This window comes from Corythoichthys intestinalis, chromosome 3 (assembly GCF_030265065.1).
Source record: "Corythoichthys intestinalis isolate RoL2023-P3 chromosome 3, ASM3026506v1, whole genome shotgun sequence".
Lineage (NCBI taxonomy): Eukaryota > Metazoa > Chordata > Actinopteri > Syngnathiformes > Syngnathidae > Corythoichthys > Corythoichthys intestinalis.
In genome coordinates, this window is record NC_080397.1 from 41,349,784 (window position 1) to 41,366,936 (window position 17,153).

The window sequence follows — 17,153 nt, forward strand, 5'->3', positions numbered from 1 at the left end:
GTGTGTGTGTGTGGGGGGGGGGGGGTCACGTCTGCGAGCGAAAGCTGGGCCGATGTTTAGTCTTGAATTTCCTTCTTTACAATGAAGGGGGGAAGTGACGTATGCCGTAAAGCAGCATTTGTAGTTTTTTTGTGTGCCAGGGTTCCTGCCACCCTCATCAAAGTTAAATAGTGCCGGTGAAAGCGATACAGACCCCCTCAAGATATAAAAGAGGTGTCATTCAACTAATTGTCAGTCGACATATCATCACAAATGTTATAAATATTTTAGATTTATATTAATATTCATAATAATAATTAATGAATATAAGCCTGACACACAATTGATCATTCTCCACTGTCAAATCAGGTACAGTGAGGTACTTTCTTATCTCTAATTTCCAAATATCAAACTCCAGTCTCGACTTCTTTCCTTCTGCAGTCAATTTTCTAACAATTTCCTCTTGAATATGATTTGTCCTATCATTTAGAAGAGCAATTTGTTGAAAGTTAAATACAAAGACCCTCATTTTCCTCCATTATTATGGTTTGCACGGATGTCTTTCTGTGACAGATGCATCTAATAGAACATAGTTTTCTCAGATTCAAGCGATTACATTTGAAAAGCAAGTTCTTCCTTCCCATGTTCAGCAAATTACTATATTTTTCGGACTATAAGTCGCAGTTTTTTTGTAGTTTGTCTGGGGGCTGTGACTTACACTCAGGAGCGGCTTATGTGTGAAATTATTAACACATTATGATATCATTTCACATGTTATTTTGGTGTTTTGTAGTGACACTGATGGTTTGGTAAACTTGTTAGCATGTTCTTTATGCTATATTTATCTGAATAACTCTTAATAGCTATGGCCACGCTCGCGTTCTGCCTTTGGCAATGTGTGTTCAATTTTAATTTGGACTTTTTTATATTGAAATGCATGCTTTTCGTTTGTTGTGCTTTCACGCCCAAGTGGGGGCGCACTCGCACTTGTTTACGCGAAGAAGAGCGCTCACACACCAGAAGAAGACGGACAGCTACGCAGCGTCTGAGCGAGTGGGCGAGAGAGAGAGAAACAAGGCTGCGAACCTACGTTCATTGTTTATGCTTGTAAAATATCTCTACAGAGACAACGCCTGTGTGTATCATCTTTTCTGTTGTTGTTGTGTGTTTTCCACCCGCGATCGGACACTTAGAGCCAGTTGTGTGGTTGTTAGAATGATGTGCTAATGCTAGCGAACGCATGCTAACTGTTTGTTTCATTGCTGCAATAGCAGCTAATTATCATTTGTTTTCGTTTATACGAACCTGTTTGGTATCGAGGACAAAATTGATTTTTATTATTTATATTTTTAGTTTGACATGATTGTTTCAAATGATGGTGTCATAACGACGGCCAAAATAAAGTCAGCAAATTATACAGACGTCCAGCATTGTCATTTGGGAGTTTAGCTCGCAGTATGGCGAGGACCAAGCCGTAGCGTCCTGGTGAGGACAGTATATTCGCATTTCGTTGTTCATGCATCATGTAACATTATCATACTGTACACTTATTCAGCATGTTGTTCTCTATTGTATTTTTAGATTAAATTGCCTTTCAAGAGGCCATATCTGTTCTATGTGTCGGATTTTAACAAGTAAATTTCCCCCAAAAATGCGACTTATATATGTTTTCTTCCTCTTCGTTGGGCATTTTATGGCGGGTGCGACTTATACTCAGGTGCGACTTATAGTCCGAAAAATACAGTATGTCTTTTTACTTCTTGCTTTGCACACTGGTGCACTTACATAAAGTGTTTCCACATAACTGTCAGCATTTCTGACATGCTACGCAAACTTGAATGCGCAATTTGGCATCCTTTTGTGTAGAAAATTTACCTACCTCTTTAATTATGTGTAAAGTATGTGCTTCATTTCATTCATTAGAAACAGAATGTCTTTGAGTAAAAAAAAATACGTTGAGGTAAGGCTCTGTAAATTATAAGTAAGTCACATATGCAAGACTGTATGTGTGTGTTTGTGTAGTGTGTGTGTGTGTGGGGGGGGGGGGGACGCACACAGGAGGTGGGGATGGGCTCCTTTCTGGATGGTTAGTCTTATCTTCATGCACACTCACAATGTATGCTGCACCAGATGGCCACAGAACACATAGCCGCTAATAGCACCACTTGATCATGTCCGGGTTGTGCTATAAATCAGTATATTAACAATGAACACATGTCATACATACAGTTTGATTGATCCCCGTGTGACACATAATGTAATTTCATGAAAAGAGAGGAAGCACTCCAGAGGACCTTGTGGATTTAGCCGTGCGTGCCTGATTGATGACCGAGAGGAGAAATCTCACAGGCATTATTCCCAATTTATGACAGCTCGCATGTTTGAACGTACATCTTGTTTATTAAGAGATCAAACTGCAGCTGTCCATAAGAAGGGACCTATTTGATTGGCAATGTATTTTTTATTTTGAACATCTCTGGAACCAAGTAGTTATGAGCTCTAATAAGAGTGAACTATTAGTGACAGTAAACATACGCACTCAAAGACATTCACCAATGAAATAATGTATACAATATATTGTTAATATACATGATTTCAGTTTTTATATCACAAAAGGCTTTGACAATATTTTATGTGGTGAATGACCCCTCAATTTTTTCCCTGACTTCTGTTCAAAATTAATACATATCTAATAAAATTGTGATAATTAAATGGGGTATTACATAGCATGATGGTGTGATTATCAGGATTTCCACAAGTAACATGTTAGGTCAGGGATAAGCCTGCTGCTCGAGCCACCCGCCACGTCTTTGAGTAAAAACAGCAATGTAGCTCATCTTCTGGCTCTAAAATAACACTGCAGGGCATATACTATCTGGCATCTTTTCAATGTGGATAATCTGAACAGAGACTGTGTTACATAGTTCTAATAAAATTTGAATTCCATGGACAATTAACTGAAAATCCTGTTATTTCAGGTCTGTCCCTTTTTTATCCTTTCTAATTTGATTCAGAAGTTGTGCCTTGCAAACTAAATTTCCACTTCAAAGTCCAACATTTGTTAGCAATCCAATAAAATACATATTGCATACAATCCAAAGTTTATTACACCTATCCGCTGGAAGATATTAGAGAGCTGGCTTCTCGCCTGAACTGATTATCAGTCAGGCAGGGCCACTTGCCACATGAACAAACAGCAATAGTTTAATGTTTTAAACAGCAAAAATAGTAGAATATGCGTTTTTGTCATTTTGTCAAACCTGGCCCTCAGTACAAATATGCTGTATTAGACCAGCAAGTTCATCAGATGTATATCAGAACTAACTTGTCAGTATATACTGCATGCACTGCTTGTACATCAAGTCCCCTAATGCTTTGGTAGTGTGTTGGCATGTCATTTGAGACAAAGAAGAGCACCATAATTTTCATTGACAGTTAAAGCAACTACAGTGGGGCAGATAAGTATTTAGTCAACCACTAATTGTGCAAGTTCTCCCACTTGCAAATATTAGGTAGGCATGTAATTGTCAACATGGGTAAACCTCAACCATGAGAGACAATGTGAGGGTGAAAAAAACAGGAAATCACATTGTTTGATTTTTAAAGAATTTATTTGCACATCATGGTGGAAAATAAGTATATGGTCAATACCAAAAGTTCATCTCAATACTTTGTTATGTACCCTTTGTTGGCAATAACGGAGGCCAAACGTTTTCTGTAATTCTTCACAAGCTTTTCACCTACTGCTGCTGGTATTTTGGCCCATTCCTCCATGCAAATCTCCTCTAGAGCAGTGATGTTTTGGGCCTGTCGTTAGACAACACGGACTTTCAACTCCCTCCACAGATTTTCGATGGGGTTGAGATCTGGAGACTGGCTAGGTCACTCCAGGACCTTGAAATGCTTTTTACGAAGCCACTCCTTTGTTGCCCTGGCTGTGTGTTTGGGATCATTGTCATGCTGAAAGACCCAGATACGTCTCATCTTCAATGCCCTTGCTGATGGAAGGAGATTTTCTCTAAAAATCTCTCGATACATGGCCCCATTCATTCTTTCCTTTATACAGATCAGTTGTCCTGCTCCCTTTGCAGAAAAACAGCCCCAAAGCATGATGTTTCCACCCCCATGCTTCACAGTGGGTATGGTGTTCTTCGGATGCAATTCAGTATTCTTTCTCCTCCAAACACGAGAACCTGTGTTTCTACCAAAATGTTCTATTTTGGTTTCATCTGACCATAACACATTCTCCCAGTCCTCTTCTGGATCATCCAAAAGCCTTCTAGCGAACTGCAGACAGGCCTGGACGTGTACTGGCTTCAGCAGGGGGACACGTCTGGCAGTGCAGGATTTGAGTCCCTGGCGATGCATTGTGTTACTGATAGTAGCCTTTGTTACTGTGGTCCCAGCTCTCTGTAGGTCATTCACTAAGTCCCCCCGTGTGGTTCTGGAATTTTTGCTCACCTTTCTTGTTATCATTTTCACGCCACGGGGTGAGATCTTGCATGGAGCCCCAGATCGAGGGAGATTATCAGTGGTCTTGTATGTCTACCATTTTCTATTAATTGCTCCCACAGTTGATTTCTTTTCAGCAAGCGTTCTACCTATTGCAGATTCAGTCTTCCCAGCCTGGTGCAGGTCTACAATTTTGTCTCTGGTGTTCTTCGACAGCTCTTTGGTCTTGGCCATAGTGGAGTTTGGACTGTGACTGACTGAGATTGTGGACAGGTGTCTTTTATACCAATAATGAGTTAAAATAGGTGCCATTAATATAGGTAACGAGAGGAGCCTCGTTAGACCTCTTTGACAGCCAGAAATCTTGCTTGTTCGTAGGTGACCAAATACTTATTTTCCACTCTAATTTGGAAATATATTCTTTAAAAATCAATGAAATGAATGAAAGTAATTAACATAATAATGGTGGGGTCAATTATATCCTTACAACATATGGGAAGACGATCTAAATGACCTATGGAACTGAATTTATTATATAATGCAATTAAGTTGCTTAAAAGTTGGTGGGGACAATTTGAGCATCTTGAAAAGTTGGTAGTGTTATGTCCCTACCGTCCCTATGCAAACCTACGCCCTTGATTCAAGGTAATTATATTTTTCGTACCATGCCTGCATTTTCAAACGTTGTGAAAAAAAAATGGAGAAATTAGCCGCTACGGCATTGGCATCATAGTTCGCAATATTTACGTAAAATAAATGCTACCTGCATGTTTTTTTTTGCTTTTAACCAAGAATCAAGACTGTTTAACGTCCATATGTATAAAGAATTCAGGAATTGAAGCATTTATTCACAAGAATTTCAACATAAAAAGCTCTCTGTATTGGTAAGGGAGCGCCGCAGTGAACTTAAAGACGAGCCGCACGTTCGACATATTTACATAAAATAAATGCTACCTGCACGTTTTTTTTTTTTTTTTTTTTTTTTGCTTTTAACCAAAAATCGAGATTGTTTTACGTCCATATTTATAATGATTTCAGGGATTTAAGCATTTATTCACGAGAATTTTCAACAGAAAAAGCTCTTTGTCTGTGATTCCACTCGGTCAGCTTTGACGGCCTCGCCAACAATGCAGGCCCCTTATTTATCGGCCCCGCGCCCCGTGTCAGTTACATTATGAAGTCTATGGTAAAGGACAAACTGTTATCTCATGTGCAGTAACAATGTGGATGTAACCAGTGGCACGGGAAGTGGGGTGCTGAGGGTTCTGCAGCGTCCCCTGGTGTTGGGGAGAAAAAGTGTTTTTGTAGATTGGTTTTGTTTGTTAAAAATAAATCAATAAATAAATCATTGAAACAACAGCGTATTTAAGTTTGGGAATTAAATACATACGTATGTTGAAAACATTTTTTTTTTGTTAATAACATGGTCACCACATGACACCTTGCTTGCAATCAGGTCACACGTTCGATAAGGCGCTACTGGAAAGAGAAAGTTAACTGTTGATAGAGGAGGCGTTAAGATAGCGCAAAAACGAATTAGCCATGTTTTTCTTTTCAAAATAGCCACATTTTCTAAAGTTCAATTCGACGTCGAAAATGAAGATGATTATGATAGTCTATAATATTGGTCAGCGAGGAAAAGTTTTAGACCGTGGAGAACTTCAAATAGCTTGCATTGTAGCCGTATTATTGTTTGTTGTTGCTGTTGAGCTGCCGCCATGCAGAGCGCTGTTGGATATTCATGTGCAATTTATTTGAGTGTTGTCCTCTAACAGGGACTGTTAATCGTTTGAAGGTTTGGATATTATTGTGTTGTTGTATTGGAAAAACATATTTCCATCACAAAGGTTACAGAAAAAGAAATTAGAAAAGGTTACAGACAAAATTGTTTCCATTATTTATCTAAACAAGGGGAAAAAAATCAAATTCAAGTTTGACTGGTTCACATCTAGTATTTAAGACAAACTTAAGTTTGTTTTACAACACAAAAATACACGCACACCAAAGGACCCTGTGCATTTATACCTGTTGGATGAACTTTTGTGTTCTACAGTGGTATGAAAGGTATCTGTAATTTTTGGTATTTCTCACAGTTCTGCATAAAATCCCCATGAAATGTGATCTGATCTTTGTCAAAATCACACAGATGAAAAAACATTGTCTGTTGAACTAAAACCACCCAAATATTTATAGGTTTTCATATTTTAATGAGATTAAAATATGATTAGATCACATTTGGTGGTGATTTTATGCAGAAATGTGATAAATTCCAAAATGTTCAGATACTTTTTCATACCACTGTATATGCAGTACCACTCAAAGGAGGAGGTGAGTTTTAAGGCTTCCTGAGCAGTAACGACTGATGAAAAGTGACTTCATGAATGGCTGTGTTGCTTTTGATTCCAAATGAGAATAGAGTTTGGTGATAAGTGAAGCAAGTCGAGGGAAGCTACAGTACGTGGCAGTCATGGGTACCAGAGGCCAGATCTAGTCTAAGCAGTCCTGACCCTCTGGTGAGAAAGGCCTTCCTGATGGCCCATCATTTGATAAGACTATGTGATCACTGGGGGGGGTTGACAGCACAATGGGTATTGCGCCTACTCCCTGTGCCGCAGCTCTTCAATACACTGGAGATGTGCTCCTTACACGGTTCCCCATCTTCTTCAGACGATGGCCACGTGTCTTCCAGGATGTGACAGAGAATACAGCTTGTCAAACACTTATGAGGATCCTGGTTGAACAGTTCTACTCCGACGCCGAGAACTGGCATGAAGCGTAATATTGTCAGTTTATATTCCAGCTGGCCAGATGGCCATGCATTGCCATGAGAGTGGCATGTCGGCAGTTATTCCTCAGCTGAAGTAGTGTGTGGGTGCTTATGTGGAGAGAGTCATCTACCCTGATATCAGAGAAAAGGGAGGATGGGTATGTATTATTCACAATGTGAAAATATTCAATGTGGGCCATTTGGAATTTGGGACATCCCAACATTAGTGTCCAGGCTCAGCTGTAGCAAAGCATGTAATTGGCTGTGCATTATTTTAAATTAAGCAGAATCTTGTTTCCATTTACGTACAATACGATTACTTTCAACGTTTATGCCCCTCCCCCAAAATAAAAGTCTCCACAAACACTGCATGGAAATTTCCAAATAGTAAATGCCCTATTTCCTTTCACTAAATGTAAATGCTTACACTTCCAAACCATACAGAGGACTTTATATACACAAAATAGGCAACAAATATCTAAAACATCTGTAACAATCCATAAAAATGTTTATGGACTAAACAAAGGAGAGCAGGTCTAGTGAATCACCTAAAAAGATCCACCATAAAAAAAATTGTTGTTTGTTTTAAAGTCATATCAATTTAGTGCTGCAACGATTAATCGATTAACTTGAGTAATTCAATGAGAAAAAAAGCTTTGAATCAAATTTTGCTGTTTCGAGTATTCGTTTAATTAGTGACGTTGTTAAGGTTGGGCATCGTTACATTTGAACAGTTCCGATTCCACTTTCGATTTTGTTTCAAAACGATTCTCGATTCTTTTTATAGGCAGGGTAAAAAAAAAAAATGCATAGTTTATATTAATTTCTTAACTTCTCAATTTTTTTATATTATTTCTCACAGGGCTACTTTTAACTTTTATATAAATATCAGTCTTTGAACTCGAATATGATGAAGTTTCTTTCCACAGCAGTGCACTTCACAAAGATGTTCGTTTTTCAAAAACTCAAGGAGAAAACTTACACATTCTTTCGCCATACATGTACCTTAGCTGGGAGCTACGACGAAGCATTCGTATGAATTCTTCTATTGATTAATAATTTGATGTAGATCAGGCAAAAATATTAAGGCTTCCTTATTTGTAAAACCGATTCTGTTGTGTTTACAGACACACGCAATGTTTATGTTGTGACAATACCTGTTAAGCCAGTGAGTGACGCTGTACGAGTGCGTACATATAATGCGTGAAAGAGTTGAGTCTGGCTACTAGGATGCTATGTGATGTCTGCATGCGCTCACTGCTACAAGTTCATTTTAAAAAAGTTATCAAATGCTTCATATGGCTACTTCTTTCTAAACAAGCAACACAACAGATTCTAAAACAAAAGAAGCTTTTAATACTGTTGATTTTACGTAAAGTACTCCATCCATCATTTACCGCTTAATCCGGGGTCGGGTCGCGGGGGCTGCGTAAAACAGACGTAATTTATTAATAGACTTACTCACCGAACCCACGTTAAGAACCACGGAACTAGATGATAGATTAATCGACTACAAAAATAATCAATAGCTGAGGCTCTATATCAATGTCAATTGAGCTCACCCCCCCCCCCCCCCCCCCCACACACACACACACACAAATCATAAATAGCAACCTGAATTACCTTTTTACCTTTATGTCTCAGCAACTGCATAAGGCCTTAAATACAGTATTTAAAAGCAAAAATATCTGTCACTACTATTGTGAAATCTAGATTACATAGCAGCAGGTCTGTTATTTTTATTTTATTTTATTTTTTTGCCAGGGTGATTTTGTATCGCGTTTTAAAGAAGAAGACCCTGGAGGCTGAGGTGAAAGAATTGTGTTGCTGGACCCTGCTGGCTTTAGCATCAAGTTTCCTCATTTACTTCTTGAGGAAAGAAGTTTTTGCCAACATTGCCATCTAGCGACCGGAGCCAGAACAATTACAATCAATCAAGAAGGCAACAAGTATTTGCTTTCATTAAATTGTCAGTATAATTTACGTTTATTTGGTACATTTGTAATCTTATTTTATTTAACAATGCAGTTAGAACATATTCTGATTGTGTATGACTTTCTGAAGAAGCATGGCTTTACACAATCATATTTTACAAATCTTTTGAATTGAAAAAAAAAACAAAAAAAAAAAAACACTGTCACCATTACAAATCAATTGCAAAAATTCAAAATGTTTAAGAAAAACGTTTCAAATAGATAGTCAAAAGTTAACTGGCACAAAACTTGTAATTTTACTAGCAGCACTGAAGCCTGGAAGACTTTGAACATATTTAACAAAGGAGGAGGCGGTTTAAGCAATATCTTCATCGTCATCCTCACCATATTCTCCCTCATCCTCAGCAGTGGCATCCTGGTATTGCTGGTACTCTGACACCAGGTCATTCATGTTGCTCTCAGCCTCAGTGAACTCCATCTCATCCATGCCTTCACCGGTGTACCAATGAAGAAAAGCTTTACGCCTGAACATTGCTGTGAATTGCTCAGAGATGCGCTTGAACAGCTCTTGGATTGCTGTAGTGTTGCCAATAAATGTAGCAGCCATCTTGAGACCACGAGGAGCAATGTCGCACACAGCGGTCTTGACGTTGTTGGGGATCCATTCCACGAAGTAACTGCTATTCTTGTTCTGGACATTAAGCATCTGCTCATCCACCTCCTTCATGGACATGCGGCCACGGAAGATGGCGGCTACGGTGAGGTAGCGGCCTTGGCGTGGGTCACAGGCGGCCATCATGTTTTTAGCATCAAACATCTGCTGAGTGAGCTCCGGCACAGAGAGGGCCCTGTACTGCTGGCTACCTCTGCTTGTAAGTGGGGCGAAGCCAGGCATGAAGAAGTGCAGACGGGGGAAAGGCACCATGTTGACAGCCAGTTTACGCAGGTCGGCGTTTAGCTGTCCAGGGAACCTGAGGCAGGTGGTGACACCGCTCATGGTGACCGACACAAGGTGGTTGAGGTCGCCGTACGAGGGAGTGGTGAGCTTCAGGGTGCGGAAGCAGATATCGTACAGCGCCTCGTTGTCGATGCAGTAGGTCTCATCTGTGTTCTCTACAAGCTGGTGGACCGATAGCGTAGCGTTGTAGGGCTCAACCACAGTGTCGGATACTTTTGGGGAAGGCACCACGCTGAAGGTGTTCATAATGCGATCTGGGTACTCTTCCCGGATTTTGCTGATGAGAAGAGTGCCCATGCCCGAGCCAGTGCCGCCACCCAGAGAGTGTGTAAGCTGGAAACCCTGGAGGCAGTCACAGCTCTCAGCCTCCTTCCTCACCACATCCAAGACAGAGTCCACCAGCTCTGCACCTTCAGTGTAGTGACCTTTAGCCCAATTGTTACCTGCACCACTCTGCCCTGTAAAAAATCATGATTGAGCTTCACAACCGTACAGAATGTTGACTGACTTAAAGCAACACCAGGTAACTTTTCAGTTTTGGTCGATTTTAGCAACGCAGGTGGACAAAAGCGGTAGTGTTTTGCCTTAAGGAAGACCGTGTTTCCCATGAGGACCAGCACACAGTGTCGGAAAATCCTGATCTCCCGGTCGCCTGCAGATGGATTAAACGACAATTCTGTTTCCACTCGCTGTGTGAAGGATAAATAGTAATCAGGTAATGAATCCAGTTGTTGCAAATTCATAGCATATGATGACGTTGACAATGAGAAACGTTTATATCTTATTCCCCCACCGGCCCTCTGCCCAAAACTTGTCAGCGCTGTGGGGTTACACTAGTAGGTGAAAGCCGGGCCAATGTTTATTTTTGAGTGTCCTTTAATCCTGGTAGCCTCCCTTTTTCGTTTTTTTCTTGTCTCCTCAGACTACTTTTTGGCTAGGTTCAAACTACAGGTCTTAATGCACAAATCCGATTTTTTATCATATCTGTTTTTTTGGCGTGCCCGTTCAGACTGCCTTTGTCCATTGAGACCATTCAAGTATTACGCATGCGCACTAATTCGCAGTCCGACACGTGCTGAGCAAGACGACCCGCATGCACAGAAGTATCAAAACAAATGACCACACATGCTGGCTGTCATCCATCATTTCACGGATATCATATTTTACTTTTTAAAAAGAGGACACAAATAACAGACATAAATAATCCTCGTCTAGGCTTATATTCAAAGTATATGGATCGAGAGCATGCACGCACTGTCCGCGCATGTCACACACACATACGGGCAGTTTGCCCCGACTCTCGGCTGTGTAAGCAATGTTGAAATATTGCTTATATGGAGCAGACAGAATGGTAAATGGTAAATGGTGTTAAACCAATCATTCTCAGGCTTATCCTCAACCCATTTTTATTTTTTTTATGACTGTTGTCAAGTCGGACCCTTCCTAAAAAGCCGTGTTCAAGGCAAGCTAGGCGCTAATAACGCACACCTGCACTGCTACCGTAGCGTCTCTCTCGCTTTTTGATGATGTATTGCTGCATGAATTCCGATTTGAGAGTCTGGACAGTACAGACCGCCGCAACAGTCTGGAAAAATGTGGCCCAGATCGTATTCGAACCACATACGAAAGTGACCCAGATCGGATTTGAAATGGTCCAGTTCTATGCGACTTGTCACGTTCAGACCGTCAAGTTAATGCCTCACTCGAGTCGGAAAAACACGAAAAAATCGGATTCGTGCATTAAGACCTGTAGTATGAACGTAGCCTTTGTCGCTTTTGTTGCGCTGCCATCTTTGCAGAATTAGCGTGAAAGCGTTCGCATCGACTTCCATCTTTATAACGAATGGGGAAAGAGCAAAGTGACTGTAAAGCAGTCAGCACCTTTGTATTTTTTGTGTGTGGCAGGGTTCCTGCCACCCTCCTCAAAGTTAATTAGCGATAAAAAGCGATACAGACCCTCAAGATAAAAAAGAGGTGTCATTCAACGAGTTGTCATTCGACATATCATCACAAATGTTATAAATATTTTATATTTATATGAATATTTTATAAAGGTTGAAAAGTTACCTAGTATTACTCTAAACACAGAAAAGTTACTTGCTTTGATGTATTATAATAATATCAATAATGATAATAAAGTGATCAAAGCATCTCACCAAAAACAAAGTTGTCTGGTCTAAAGACCTGGCCAAAAGGTCCAGACCGCACAGAATCCATTGTGCCTGGCTCTAGATCAACCAATATAGCCCGGGGAACATATTTTCCACCTAGCATAGGGTGTGAGTACATACTGTAAAGTTATAACCACAAACCATTTCAAATATGTATTGTATCTTACCTGAAGCTTCATTGTAGTAAACATTGATCCTATCCAATTGTAATTCACTGTCACCATGGTATGTGCCAGTTGGGTCGATACCATGCTCGTCACTAATCACCTCCCAAAACTGAAGACAAACCACAAATGTACATACAGTACATGGTAAAACTCGGTACACAAAATGTTCCTATATTTCTGATGACTTCAGTATACAAACAGTTTATAACAAGGGCGTAGGTTTGCATAGGGACGGTAGGCACAAAACACTGACAACTTTTCAGGGTGCTCAAATTGTCCCCACCATCTTTTAAGCAACCTTATTTGCATTATATAATGTGCTCAGTTATATAGGTCATTTAGATTGTCTTCCTATATGTTTTAACGATAGAATTGACCCTACCATTATTAGGTGAATTATTTTCATTGTGTTCAGACTTACATTTACCCCCTTTTCACTTGCTGAATGTGCAATTCCATGTTTTTTTTCCTCAAACACACGTTTGACCGGCTGATGACTTGACCCCCCCCCCCCCCCATTCACACAAGCACACTCTCACGGAACAGAATTACGTTCCGTGTCGACATGCACTCCTCCGCCCCCTTCGAAGAAGAGGGATATTAGTATTTTTAGTTTTTTTTCGGCCAACAGCTACTGTAAGTAATACAGTAACACGAAGAGAATTTGTGCAGGTGGAAAACACAACACTATGTTTGCTACTGAAGTCCGACCTGCATCAGATTTAGCATTACATTAAACTGACTATACTATAGAACCAGAAAAACGTGAGCAGGAGGCTGCTTCAAGATTCTGTATTTCACAGGAGAGTGTGGACAGTAAAAAAAAAGAAAAAAAAAAAAACCTTCCTGCTGCTTTTCTTGTAAATGGCCTGGTATTGAAGGTATGAAGGCTAGAGCATGTTGTGACTTTACACTTTTGAAACCAAATACCTACTAGTGCATTTAATTATTCATTAAAATTATTTTCGACATTATTTATTAAGAATATTTGCAGCTTATGCAGATATTAAAAAAAAAAAAAAAAAATCACACATGAATCATAATCGAGGTAAAAAAAAAGTTTAATTAATCCTGATTTCATTAAGTTTGCACATTTTGAGAAATGACTTTCTCCCATGAAAATAATAATTTTAACTTTTTGCTAGTGAAGCAGCACAGATTCTCACGGGAATGCCCAGTGAAGTAAGAGGCTTATTGACTGAGGTTAAGACACTGGTTAGATTGTTGATGGTCGTCCCTATAGCTTCAGCTGAAGCTCAAAGAAGCTTTAGTGCACTAAAAAGACTGAAAACTTGGTTAAGATCTACTATGTCCCAGCGGCGCCTATATCAGGGGTCGGGAACCTCTGGCTCGTGAGCCAGATCTGGCTCTTTTGACGACTGCATCTGGGTCGCAGAAAATACTTTAAAAAAAAAAAAAAAAAAAAACGTTTCGTTATACTTCTTTGCGCATTGCGCGAAATGGCGATAGTCACCGGTCATATGCTGGTGTTGTGCAGTAATGAGCAGACGTGACTTTTGCGGAGTATGTTAACTTTTTTAATGCTCCGAAAACACTCACGCACTTTGCACTCGATATCATCAAATGGCAACCTAGATGTGCTACGTTAGATCCCCCCCAAGTTCCATGCCATTGGCTGCGTGAGGCCAGGTTGATCACGGGACACGTAGTCTATATACTACAACCGGCGACTTGAAAGCCGATTCGCAGTAATTTTCGTGGGAAAGTGGCAAACATACATTTCGTTGTGTCTATCTATTTATCAATCGCATTGGTAATGCAGATGTGGCAGAGACACTGTTCAAGTGAGGTTGCCGTATTTTGCTTTCGAAAATAGCGGCCGATGTGCGCATGTGCGTGAAGCAAACTTCCCTGGTTTTTAGTTTCGTTTTCCTTGTTTGTCTGCTAATTTTAGAAACTCTTTTGAGAAGATGGCAAAAAGAAAAAAAGACGAGGACCATCATACTTTTCAACAAGAATGAACAGAGGAATTTGCCTTTGTGGAGAGTTTTTGAAGACTTTTCGAATAAAGACAAGATAATTAAATGGATAAGACTTCACGATCGTACCATCATGATGTCTAATCAAATTGAGGCAACGCAAGTGAAGGACATAAGTGCGCTTTGGATGAGTCAACAGACGTAAGCAATTTATCTCAGTTCAGCGTGATTGCAAGGTTTTGACTATGAAAGGGACAACAAGAGGGGAGGGGATATACAAGTCCTTCACCGAGTTTGGTTGTGTTGTTTGTGTTGTTGAGTTGTTTCGGTGTGCGGATTCGTGGCCCTTCGTGAACATGAAGACAGACACATCCTAAGTTTCTCAAAGCCTGCATGAAACTTTAACCCCACCAAGTATCAACCAGACTACAAAGCCATCAGCAAAACCATGCAGCATCAGAAGTCGCATTAATGGTAAGAAATACTCATCATTAATAGGCAACAGCATAAAATCCACATATTACTTGTATTTTTAGTTTTAAACACATTGTGTGGCTCTTACCGAATTACCTTTAAAAAAATATGTGGTGTTCATGGCTCTTTCAGCCAAAAAGGTTCCAGACCCAACCCCTAGCCTAAATATTGTCGCTATATGCCATGTGCACCACGAGGCCTTTGACCAAGTAGAGATACGTGATGTGTGCCAACAGTTTGTTAGGGTCAAAAACCGACGAAGACACCTGTTTGGAGGGGGAGAAAAAAGAATAGATAGGAAATCAAACCGAGTTTTAGCCCCATCTTATTTGTGTTGTTCCCTAAGAAGTTTTTTTCATTTGTATTTAATTTAATTATTTAGACAACGTTGATTGGTCTTAAGATGTTTTATGTTTTCCATACCTAATCAGTTAAGAGATTATTAACAAGTTTGTATTTTTTTGTGTTTGTTAATGTAATTTACGTTGAACTATTGCGATTAAAATTTCCTAATATAATCCAGAGATTTGTTCCGGACGTTTTCAAACTGTTTCATTAGTAGTTTTTGAAAACAAAGGTTTGAATCGAATGGTCTATCACCTGAATCAATACGTGTGACAATTAGTATAATACAGATTTATTTTACATTGATGATTTTGCCTATAAAACAATTAGGTTCATATTCGTGAGAAATGTATCCCTGACCCCTATTCACCCACTCTGTTTAGCCTTATTAGTCTCCCACCCCCAGCAAAAAGTATACATGCTGGTCATGCTATTATATAGTCCCTATCAAGGTTGAGACCAAACCTACGCCCTTGGTTTATAATAAACATATGAAAAAAATTGGGGTGGGACGCCAGCACCCTTGGGTTATTCTAATCTACAAGGTACTTTTTTCACAAAATGGAAGGACTTTTAAGTGAATACATAACAAAGTCATGACTACAGATTTTTCTTCAAAGTTATAACACAGTAGGTCTATTTTTCCTTTTAATATCCCAAGGGTACGCGTCACATAACACAACAGTGTACACAAATGCACAGAACTTTTATATAAAAACATAAGCAAAGTACGCAATATTTTAACACTCGCAAAACATAGAACAGTTTCGCAAACCCTCAAAGACATCAAACAATCCAGCAGGTTACATGCCAAATTGTTTCACCAAGTCCATCCTCCGCAAAAGAATTTAATTTAAGCGACCCGATATGAATTTGGGGTCGCTTCCCAGTAATGAAAGTGCCTTTAAAATGTAAAGCGACCCGATATGAATTTGGGGTCGCTTCCCAGTAATGAAAGTGCCTTTAAAATGTAAAGTCAAACTTAATTTAAATGCTTAAAAAAGCTCGTGATACAAAATACTTATATAATTACTGTTCGATATCCAGTGTCTTATGATTGATTTTATGAATTGATATTGAATTGTTCTGAGCTGTTACAGAACAGGAAACAACATACCTGGTGTTTTTCATCTTTTAAAAGAGTATGCCAAGTATTTTTTTTTAACGAAAGATGCCAATAGTCAAGGTACAAATAACAATTCATAAAACCAGGATCAAGTTACTACAAGGTACAAACCAGGTACAAGGTACTAACCTTAGCACCAATCTGGTTTCCACACTGACCAGCTTGTAGATGCACAATTTCTCTCATTTTCTGGCGTGTCGAATAAAATGTGCCGAAAAATTTCGAAGCAATTGGTGGTGCTTATTAGTATCCAACTGTTTGTGTGCAACTCCACTGCCCCCTTTCGTCGAATCGGCGTCTCTTCTTTGTTAATCCCTCTTCAATTGTTTGTCGGTTGTTGGCGCATTACCGCCATCAATTGGTATGGCATGTACATATCACTTACTTTGTACTTTTTACAAACTACATCAACGTGCTAAATTCTAAGTACATTCATTTTAGGACTGTAGCTATCGAATATTTTAGTAATCGAGTATTCTACTGAAAATACAATCGATTAATCGAGTAATCGGATAAAACAAATTTTAAGGTAAAGAGCAATTATAAATATACATGCGAAAACCGGGGGGGGGGGGGGGGGGGGGGATATAATATAATAATAATAATAGATATATAATAATATGTGTGTATAATATGTGTGTGTGTATATATATATATATATATATAATATATATATTAGGGCTGTCAAAATTATCGCGTTAACGGGCGGTAATTAATTTTTAAAAATTAATCACGTTAAAATATTTGACCTAATTAACGCACATGCCCCGCTCAAACAGATTAAAATGACAGCAGTGTAATGTCCGCTTGTTACTTGTTTTTGGGTGTTTATGCGTTCAG

General features: G+C 39.4%; 2 protein-coding genes across 2 annotated transcripts; one reads left to right on the forward strand and one right to left on the reverse strand.

Moving 5' to 3' along the window:
* The first annotated feature begins 3,511 nt into the window (after nucleotides 1-3,511).
* Nucleotides 3,512-9,259, forward strand: bcl2l16 (BCL2 like 16). The gene is given in 6 exon segments (XM_057832209.1): nucleotides 3,512-3,515; nucleotides 6,862-7,014; nucleotides 7,017-7,175; nucleotides 7,178-7,356; nucleotides 8,963-8,982; nucleotides 8,984-9,259. Coding segments are annotated over 6 exon segments (636 nt in total). The 3' UTR covers nucleotides 9,105-9,259.
* Nucleotides 9,135-16,505, reverse strand: LOC130913812 (tubulin beta-4B chain-like). The gene is made up of 4 exons (XM_057832686.1): nucleotides 16,443-16,505; nucleotides 12,429-12,537; nucleotides 12,247-12,357; nucleotides 9,135-10,548 (listed from the first exon to the last, which is right to left on the reverse strand). Exons 1-4 carry the CDS (start codon nucleotides 16,497-16,499, stop codon nucleotides 9,488-9,490), a joined length of 1,338 nt encoding a protein of 445 aa, XP_057688669.1. The 5' UTR covers nucleotides 16,500-16,505; the 3' UTR covers nucleotides 9,135-9,487.
* Nucleotides 16,506-17,153: the final 648 nt, after the last annotated feature.